Source organism: Haliaeetus leucocephalus, unplaced genomic scaffold, assembly GCF_000737465.1.
Source record: "Haliaeetus leucocephalus isolate CR32 unplaced genomic scaffold, Haliaeetus_leucocephalus-4.0 Scaffold2, whole genome shotgun sequence".
In the NCBI taxonomy this organism is placed as follows: domain Eukaryota; kingdom Metazoa; phylum Chordata; class Aves; order Accipitriformes; family Accipitridae; genus Haliaeetus; species Haliaeetus leucocephalus.
Window position 1 is genome coordinate 7213911 of NW_010972438.1, and position 10944 is coordinate 7224854.

The 10944-nt window shown below is 38.3% G+C and overlaps 1 protein-coding gene across 1 annotated transcript; it reads right to left on the reverse strand.

Moving 5' to 3' along the window:
• Nucleotides 1–310: 310 nt before the first annotated feature.
• On the reverse strand, nt 311–10936 carry KBTBD8 (kelch repeat and BTB (POZ) domain containing 8). Its single transcript, XM_010570839.1, has 4 exons — nt 10874–10936; nt 8328–8538; nt 6557–7671; nt 311–3993 (listed from the first exon to the last, which is right to left on the reverse strand). Exons 1-4 carry the CDS (start codon nt 10887–10889, stop codon nt 3530–3532), a joined length of 1806 nt encoding a protein of 601 aa, XP_010569141.1. The 5' UTR covers nt 10890–10936; the 3' UTR covers nt 311–3529.
• Between the last annotated feature and the right edge of the window lie 8 nt (nt 10937–10944).

Below are 10944 nucleotides of genomic sequence, written 5' to 3' on the forward strand. Positions count from 1 at the left end.
AGCCAAAGGCAGGGAAGAAGGGAAGGGAAAAGACTATGTCACCTGTGTGTAAGCAAATTAGAAGTTAGACCCGAATAGCCACAAGGAATGAGACAAAAAAGCAGAACGAAGCAACTTCCAACTTAAGCAACAGCACAGTACTGCCTTAAAAAAAAAAAAAAAAAAAAAGGTGACATTACATATGGCTGAGACACACAAGCGCAGAAATAGAAGAACTGAACAAGCATCAAAAAGATATCTCATTGGGTTAATTTTCAGAAACTTACTAAAATGCATGCAAGAGATTCATCACAAAACCAGCTGAACTCCATTGTATTTCAACAATAGGTTTATTTTAAGAAACATAACATGACATTAAGTAAAAATGCAAAATTGTGCAATTATGGCAAAATGTTTAAAAATCCACACATTTGCCCTCATAGGACTACAGTACTTCTTACTAACATACCTGAGCACTGAATGTTGGATGCCACTTCTAAACAGCCTTATGAACAGGGAGCTCTTCGATTTCTTGTAGAACATACATACACTGCATGTTTGGTGCACCAAAACTGCTTTTAGTTATTCTAAATTTTACTGATGGAATCAAGTGGAAATTACAAAATGTCTCCTTCTAAAGTAACTAATAATTTTGGAAAAAGAGATTTACACTCACGTAAGTCCTTACAATGCTAGAAATTCATTTAATAAAGGGAAAAATGAATGCAGAAAAGAAACACCACGTGGGGAAAAATGTACAGATTACTGTTTAAATATTATCAGTACCTTTGGTGCATTATTTTTTTTTTTTGTGCTGTGCAAGTTTACTTAAGCCTGACTCTAAAGCAAAACTTTACCAGGAATCTGACTTTCAGCAAAATGTAGAAGCATCTAAGAATTGGCAAAATGTCACAGCAACATTACTGTCTCAACAAACTCCTCATGCACAAGATTTAGTATATTCTACTCCCACGGCAAGTTCCAGGATTTAGCTTTTAAACACATTACAGACTTGGATCACACCCTCAGTTTGAATGGTTAAACAGAATGGAGATCTTCGTACTTTAGTGCAGATAAACAAAATTAACAAACCTACTGCAGAATTAACCACAGCATATTGTACTTCTATACATCACATGACCAGTCAATTGCTAACTCAATTCTATTTCATAGTTTCAAGTAATATATTGAAATTTGTTCTACTAAATAAATATAGAAGATTGTCAAAAAGCAGCAAGAAGTCTTGTAAATATTCAACCAAGCTTAAAAAAAAAACAAAAAAACAAGAAAAAAGTTACATAACACTTTGCAAAAAAAAAAAAAGGTTTTACACACAAATGCAACACTGTTAGGGAGGGTGCTTCAGAAAGCTTGCAGCTAGAGGCCTACAACAGCGCAAAGAGAGCTAGCCAAGGACTAAGGATAATTCTAAAAATGAAATTAGTTGTACTTTAAAAAAAAAACAAACTCTTATTCTTGGCTATGGAGATATATATATATATATAAAAAACGGTATCCAGAAGAAAACTAAACAAAGAAACAACACACCTCAACACTGCTGGAAAATGCAGTTTTAGCAAGAACTGTCAACTTCAACTTCAGAAAAAAAATTCACGCGCTCGCATTTTAAAGAAGCGGTTTGGTGAATCTCTGGAAGATGAGGTATGTAATGCAAAGAGGCTTTTTTTTTTTTTTCCTTTTCATTTCACAGTTTTTTTGTTTGTTTTTGCCTTTTAAACATTTTGTGCAAGAATTAAGAAATAGAACCAGGCGAGTATTTTCATGTATTAGAAAGATTCCATTTGGGAACAGTAAGACCACATAGTAAACAAACATTATCCAAATCCTCAGCCATGCCAGGGGGATAAACAATGAGCTAAATATTTGGCTTACTGAAATATCAGCTGTTAAGCCAGATAATGGTAAGCACTTACAGCCAGTGATGGCCACTGCCATTTCAAGTTAACTGCTTCACTTAAGTCAATTTGAGAAAATAGGGAAGAGTAAGATAACATACTCACAGCTCTGCAAAAATTAGAGCTGTAACAAATTAAACCTGGCAAATTACAGCTGATACGAGTTTTAGGATTCATCTTTTCCCTTTCAAATCCAGTTTTCACTACTGAAGTAGAGGCTGAACTTTGAACTTATTTACTTCTTAAAAATAAGCTATATGTTAAATACATAGAGAAAAGTGTTGCAATATATTGGATCCCTATTCTATATTTGCATCTAAGATTATTTAAGCCATGGACACTTACTGTCAATTTTGCTTTAATACACTGGATAATGACGACAGCTCAGTAGTGCAAATTTTCACATTATAGATCAGAATGAAATAGAAGTTATCTGAGGGCTTGATTGGAGGGAGAAGAGAAAACCAACTTGTAAAGTTAAGCCACTCTTCCAAATTACTGGAGCACGTGCCAACTCTGCCCATAGCACTGTACTTTAGTGGAGACAGAATGAACACTCCACACAAAAAGAAAAAAATAAAATCAATATCATTAAGGCCATATCCTGTCACCATTCTGTGCAAGAATACCACTGCAGTAAAAATGTTATGTTAAAAAAGACAATATGATGACAGGACAGGGCCTCAAGACAGACACACACTCAATGAAAAATAACAGGCTGTCTTAAACAATAGCATAAGGCTAGCCCATTTCAGACAAACAAGTATTAAAAACATACTAGCACCATCAACTTTTGGGTTAAAGCCCTTTATGGGATGAAAAAAAGGTTTTAAGCAGTGTTAAAAAAAAATGTTTTTACAGCACTACATCTACGTGGCAGAAAATAGGTGTTGGGATTTTTCCTGTCCCTATCAATTAAGCTTAATTTTAACAAAAATCCAGACAGGAAGTGGTACAATAATCTGAACAGGCCTCCTTCTGGGGCAAAGGTACTCCATGTTCCAATTCTGACTTGAGTTTTTCTCCCAAATTGTAGTGCACAAACAAAATCACAAACATCTTAGCAGACTTCAAGAACAGTACAAAAAAAAAAATCATTATGAATCAGGATCTACCATTCCTCTATGTATTCAGTCTAAAATTAAAAAAAAAAAAAAAACCAAAACCAAACAAACAACAACTTAGTGATATTGCCTCAAATTTACCCGTATTTAAAAAAAAGAGAATAAAGAAAAGTCACTTCAAAACATCTTGGACATCCTTAGCTATTAATGCTAGATTTTCTTTCACTGTAGTGCATAGTTATCCTGGCTCTTCCACTTAATTTGCTCTTACCACAAAAACACCCCTCTAGTATGACATGATTAAGTGTTTACCAGAAAAAAAAATGCTGATAATTGCACTTTGTAACCTCCTTCTCATTTCCCAGGAAAATATCAGTAAATATGAAACTGAACCAGTAATTCCCTCCCCAGACTGCAACCTTTAAAGAGCACCCATCCCCATATACAAAAAACTGCCTGTTTCAGCTTACAATAAATACTGACAGAATTTCTTTGTTTTCTTTTAAGACATGTTTTCTCTAGCATCAGATTACCACTGAAATCACTAAGGCCTGTTACTGAAAAAAAAATTTAAATAACTTTCTGAAGACACTGCGGATACAATTTAGCAACAACACATTCAAAATGCCGACCTAAATCCCAGAGCTTATCGGGAGTCTCATATACTTTTTGCCATTGGTCAGTAACCTCATCATACTGGTAGAGTGAATTCTTCCTGCTGGTTCTGAAAACATGTTCTTCAACAGTGACTTGAGTAGCTCTGACAAACAGATGGAGTTTATTTTTGAGGAGTACGAGTTTTATATACGGATTAATGGACTGATCACATGGAAAGTCTTTTTTTCGAGTCCACTTATTTTGTTCAATGTCATAGGCCTCTACGGTAAACATACGTTGATGGTTTCCACAGGTTCCAGCTATGTAGTAGATGGAGTCATTGTATACAGTTGCCAAGCCTTGGATTCTAGGCACAGTCATTGGGGTCAAAAATCCCCAGTAATCCTTCTGAGGATCATAGCAGAGAAAAAATTCCCCTGAAAAGAGAGAGGAAAAATAAAACATAACTTATGCTTCATTTCCAGAACAGCAATTCTGCAGCTACTAAGTTTTCAGGTATGTTCTTCCACAGACAGAAACAGTCTACCAATTTTTAAAAGCCTTGGTCCCATAACAAAAATCCTAGCACCATTGTCTGCTTTCTTTCAAGTGCATTACAAAAATATTAATAGCATGAGTAAAAACTACTTTGAGGTTCTATTCCAGCTGAAGAAGAAGGAATTTGAAGCACAACAGAAATACAACATTTTACATATTTCCTAGCTATCCTTTACTACTTCTAAACCATGCTTAGTAGTAATTTGGGACAACACCTTTCAAGATTCCAGTCTTGAAGTGTCTGAAGTATTTGTTTCATTCTGTAACATCTTCACAACACATCATCTACAGACTGTGGAGTCTCAGAATTCAGTGCTTGAAAAGTTGTTAAATCTGAGCAAATACTTGTGTCTTGTACTACACACAGATTTTAAAGCTACTTGTATCAGGTGGCTAGGTTACACATTTAGGTTGATTTGTTTAAAAGGATGCCAGGTGAATACTTGCAAGAAGCTACTGATTCATCATTAGTTTTGCGATTAGACTATAAAACGCCTCTTCTGTTGACTGCACAGAGTAGCATCTACAGACTGTACATAATGGAGATTCAGATGACTGAAAGCTCATGCTCTGCAAACTTGATGAAAAGAACATGGATAAAGACCACCTTGTCTTTTGTAAAGCCTGGGGGAAGAAAGGCCTAACATTTGCCAAATATTAGCATAATTCAAATCATATATAATTTCACATGGCTATTTTAAGAATTTTAACCAAGCTGCTGTGTAACCGAGCACCTCAAGTATAACAAAGAATACAGAAATAATACAGTAAAAATGAGTGGAACATAACTTGAGAGATTAAGTCTTACAGATAATAAATTTTTTGATTACCCATTTTTGTTCCACAGTGTAACCTCCTACGACTGACACTTGCATTCCGTTGGCATTTTAACACTCTTATCAATCCTTATTGACTACTTCAAACTTATGAGCTTTCTCTAGAAAAATTATTGAAAGTTAACTTTTTTATACTACTTCAGTGCAACTCAATCAAGGTTTTATCTACCACACTCAAATAGAAAAGTTGCCTATTTCCCATACGACGAATCTTTATAATTTGCTCGTTAGCCCAGTGAAGTAGCTTGCTCATTCATGCGAGCATTGAGTTGTTGTTTAAACCACTGAAGCACAGAATTAGTGAAGCTAAAATTTGTAAACAAGATGCACTCTTATTCTATAGTTTATAATATCCACTTCTTAGCAGTTCTAAGAAACATTTAAAGGATGAACAAATACTCTACGATGTTAAATATTCTTCAGCATTCCTTTTATCTAAAGCAGATGTCTGACCCAAGAGAAGAGATGGATTGACAGAACTTGCTAGTGTAACAGAATTATTTAAAGCCACAACCAACAAGAGTCAAACCTGATACAGAAACAATGAAAGAAGAAGAAAACTCTCTGCAAATCATGCAGAAGCTCACCAACCTTACCAAGTAGCAGGAATGCAAAGTCAAGAAATCAGGCTGACTACTTCTGGTAAATAACAATGACCTTACAGTATTCTCTATCCTGTTTCTTTCCTTTGTATGGAAAGTGACCCAAAGAGGGAGCTGGTATGGATCCAAGACCCCAACTTCTGCAGGTGTTTACACAGGTGGACCTTAGCAAAGAATAACCAAGATACCCCCTCCTCCTTTCTTTCCACTTCTTGGGACTCTTGCTACAGCCTCATAGACCAGTCTCAGCCTTTTTAAGTGTAGACTGCTACATGGCTCAGGCATACATAAAATACATATTTTATACAAGATCTCTATAAAAAAAGGGAAGAATAAATTATTTGATCCATTCCCATAATGATCCTTTTCATTCAGTTAAGAATCAATATCTAATACACCAATAAGTCCGATCATTTACCAGAAGAAAGGATGTAAAGGCAGTACTATAATTACTGACCAAAGAAACAGCTAACTAGAAAGAGATAAATCATCTGTCTTAGTTACTAGGATGACTTCAAAAAGCAGGGTAGGGCAGGAAACGGAGGCCTACAGTGGTTAATTGACTTTTCCAAGTCACCAAGAATACAGACACCAGGAATTTTCACAGCTTTAGCTAAATAAAATGCAAAGTGCTTTTTCATAGGACTATATATTTTCTTCAACACTACTGCATTTCACCCAGATAAAGAAGATTTAATAAAGAAATTTCACAGTAAAATTTAATACTATACTGTTGACTTAGAACACCACCAAACCTGCCATTTGTGCAATAACTCAATACTACAACTTAGTGACACATTCCCAGTGCACAAGAACTCAAGCAGCAACCTCCCTCTTCCTCGCCCACTGCTCTCCCTAGCTTTCTTCCCACCCCACTGTCCTGGGCCACTGTTTAAATGTCCAGGAAACTTGGATTTTCTAAGGTGCTTAAGAGAGTGCAGACAGTTGGATTGAACAACCCACACTTCCAGTAAAACACCATATAGTCAGTCAAACCACCTTACCCTGTAAAACATAGATGTTATCCTTATATTCCACAGCACTATGAAACTCCATTGCTACTGGCATTGGACAGACAGCTGTCCAACAGTTCTCTCGGCTGTCATAACACTCCACAGACTTGAGTGAGTTTCGCCCATCTCCTTCATAAACGCGACCACCTATTGCATACAGTTTACCACAGCAATGAACCAATTTGCAGCCTATTCTGGCTCGCAACAAAGGAGCTTTCGGAATCCACCTATTGCCAGAGTGATCATACATCCAAAAATCACTCTCTGCTCTGTGGTCAATGGAGACCTCGCTGCTGCTTGGTCTGTAACCACCCGCAATATAAATATCATTATCAGGAGATACAAGAATTCCAACCTCCCTCAAGTCATTTGGTGGCTTGCATAGTTTAAACACTCTCCCTGTGACCGAATCTAAACAAGGCACTGTTTGCTTCTTTCCTGAGTGTTTGTGGGCAGCATCAAAGCATATGATCATTTCAGAAGCGGTCATTCCAAGCCGTTGTGTATAGCCATTGGCACTATGTTGTCCCTTTTGTACACAGCTTTTGGCCATAGCCTGTGCAAACACGGGAGGGATTTTCTCTAAAAATGTCTCTTCCAACAGAGGCATACGGATGCATTTGGCAAATATTTCTGGAAGGTGCACTTCTCTCTTATTTTGTTCATGCTCAAACCACCTTATAATGCTGTCATAAACATGTTCTTCCTTGTCTACATTTAAATCATCACTGTCGAGTATACTTATCAGTTGGTCTTTTCTCAACTGAAGAAATTCTTGCTCTTTGGTGACACTCAGAAACTTTTTACGAATGTAGTCTTGTGATCTGTCTTTGAGTTCCTGATGACCGTAGTGATCAGCAAAGATAAATACCCCAATGGAGTTCTGTGGGTCCAAATGACTGATCATGTATTTAGCACACTGGTCTTGTATGGAAGGGATCTGGAAGATACTAGCTGCAGTGAACAAAGCTTGAACGTTGGCCTCTGTCAGCATTACTCTGGAGGTATATGCATAGTTCAATACTAAATGCATTGACTCTGCTTCAACACCAACTATACGAACTTCTTTCTGGGTACTCTCTGTAAGGCCGCTAGTGAACATAGATCTACAAAAGAAGAATATTTAGCAGTTTATTTGCAATTACCTTTTAACTACAGGTATAAGAAATTAAATTATATTGTACAGCTAATCCCAGTGTGCTTGCCCTTATATCAGCACAAATATATTTATCACTGAAGTTACACTGCCCTGTTTGGGTACCTAAATTTAAGATCAGTTCTAGACTTACTGAAACAAAAGTGGCAAGCTGGAATTTCTTGCTTAATTATCTCTAAGCCCATATTAAAATTCACTCAGTTTACAAGCAAAGCTCTTGACATATCCAAGTCTTTGCACTCAACTTTCAACATGTTATTTCGCATGCATATTCTAGCCTGCTAGAATATGTAACTTTAAAAGGAAACAAGTAGTTTAACTATGCTGTTACTGTATCCAAGATACCCTCAATACTGGAGGCATTTTTGTTTGGGTTTTTTTAATAATGTGACATTTTCTCCAGTGAAACTTTCCTTTGATAAACAGACACTAACAATTAACTGACATTAAGGGAACAGTAATCTTAACTTACTAGATGCACTATATTATCTATAATTACATGGAATGTTAGTATAGGTGTGATTTTTTTTTTTTTAATTTTCATTTAATGAAAATAAGTTATAGTTCTTCTTTGGTGATCACCACTAGAACAATGGACTATCGTACCTGAAATAAGGACTGATTGCAGCAAGAACATTCCTATGACAGGAGAATGTTTTCCCATGATCCACTTCCACTACGATATCTGTCAGTTGTCCTTCATCATACATGGTTTTAAGCTGCTGAAGAATACTACAAGCATGGAAGGGGTCCATTCCACTGCTGACTGTGTTTGAAGAAGGAATTCCGTTCAGTGTTTGTGAAAACTTACTTGGTTCTAAAAAGCAAAATTGAAACTGTTTAATAAAAAACAGAAAACCAACCCCCCAGAACTCCCCACACACGAAAAAAACATGCACGAACAAGAATTAGCACAAATTAATATTCCATACTTCGTCACTGTCACCGTCCATCAACAGCAAGTCTAACATTTTCAAGGGTGAATAAAGATACCTCAATTTTTTCTCCCTTTTCCCAATGTACATGCAGATTACCATTAACCTATAAAATTATATCAATTAAGAAAAAAATCATATAAATAGTTCATATTTTTTACATATCACTGGGAACGGGAAAAATAAAGCCAAGAATCACAATGCTTACTGACTTATAGAATGGAAAAAGCAAAGAATGGAGAAGAATAAAATAAGCCCCCAACCTACATCACCATTATGCCAGTCTATATGTACATAGTTAACTTTACACTGAAACAGGAACTGTCTCCTAACTTACACAAGTGATGGTTAATAGCGCAGACTCACGAAGAAACAGCCCTACAGTAAGTATGTTGGGCAACAAACTTAAATTCACATAAATTTGTATATACAGTTACATGTTTTTCTTTACAAATAAAATACAATTACCATTTAAAATTACTCAGGTATGAAGGCGCTCACATATCATTGTGAAAACATATAAAGTGGAGTACATGCTTCTAAGTAACATGCGATATGCCTAATGAAGTTAAATCCCAACGTGAAAATTGAGCAATATCTCAAGCACAAAAATCTGTTTCGTAATAGCAACAAAATTTTTACGCAACAACAACAAAGGCGAGCTCAAAAGAAAAACATTAGGTGGTAAGAGCTGCAAATCAGGTAAAGCTGCTGACTGCAACAGAGAACGCTTCCAACAAATTTTGGGCAACACAAAGGGGTAAAGAGGATAGTGAACAACAATGTTGATGATGAATAGGAGATTTAAATTCTAACTCGTGGTGATATACAGCAGTTACAATTTCTCTTACTCAGAATTCAGACACAGCTTTGAGCACAGTCACAATTAAATCAGTCGGGATCTGCTGTTGGGCACACATTTCCCATGGCAGGCTCGAGGCCAAATATTGTCAGTGTCTCTTCAAAGTACTGTTAACGAAAGTCTTCAAAACACTCTTCCCCCCCCCCCCAATACAACAGTAAATACTTAAAGGTAAGATCTACAACAGGGGAGTTTACTTTATCACAGTAACTGAGCTCCAAGATTCAAAACTAACCAATCATTAGGGAACGGGAGAATTTGTACTTGTACTTGTTTAGAAACAATGTTAATCACAAGTGAGCAAATTCCAAGTAAATAATACCTTGCTAGATTGGTTCCAAGGCTTCCTACCTAGCAAAGCTTTGATGTACAAGAAAACTTTGATATAGCTACCATTGCAGAAGAGTTTCATTTACTTTCTAACAGTGAAAAAGATGCAAAATAGTTCCTTCTCTGACCCTGCCAGTCACTCGGGCAATGAGCACATGCGATCAAGGCAGCTTCCAGTGCTGGAATAGATACTCATCCCTGTATTCGTTTTTCCTATTTAATCCTTGACATTATGCACATTACAGCTTTCACCCCATAAAACTGTCTCAGTCACTTTCATCACCATCATTTTCTCCCTCCTGCCCCAAGCACCTTTTTCCTCTATTAATATTCCTCCCACCTGCACCTCAAAATTTTAACTCTGTTCCTCCCAAACATCACCCCAAAATACTCTCCGCATTAGTTTCTCAGACACCCCTCCCTTCTCCACTCCCTACACACTCACCTTCATAGAAGCCTTTCACCATGGACAACCCCACTCCACCCTCTCGGCTCAGCTCCCCTCACACAGACCACAGTGTGGGGATGTCCCTCACAGGAAACCCTCCTTCCACCCTAACAAAGCACAGTACCACTGCACACCTCCCCTCACGCCATACTGCTCTCTCCCCACATACAGGCCCTCACTCAGGCGTCCTCTTACCTCACACCCCTGACCCCAACCCCCACAGACACCTCCCAGGCACCTTCCTCTGCTATTACCTTCCCGACGCGGAAGCGACACCCCACACTCCAAGCCCCCTCATCCAAGCCCCCCTGGGCCCACCCACCCACCCCTCAGCCCAGGGACCCCAAGCACTCCTCCCTCACACCGTGCTCCCCACGGACACCCCCCACGGAGCACCCTCCCCGACAACCCTGACCAGAGAGGCCCCAACACCCTTCCTCTACACGCCCCCCCCCAACACCCCGCAGAGACACCCCTCAACACATAGGCCCCAACACCCCTCAGCAGGGACCCCACCCCACAGGCCGCTCCCTCACTTCAGCCCGTTCACCCGCCCCGGGGGCCCGGCCGCACCGACCTCCTAACGCTGCCATTCTCGGGGCCCCGCTCCGGCAGCGGGAGAGGGGCGGGGAGGGGGTAAGGGGGGGG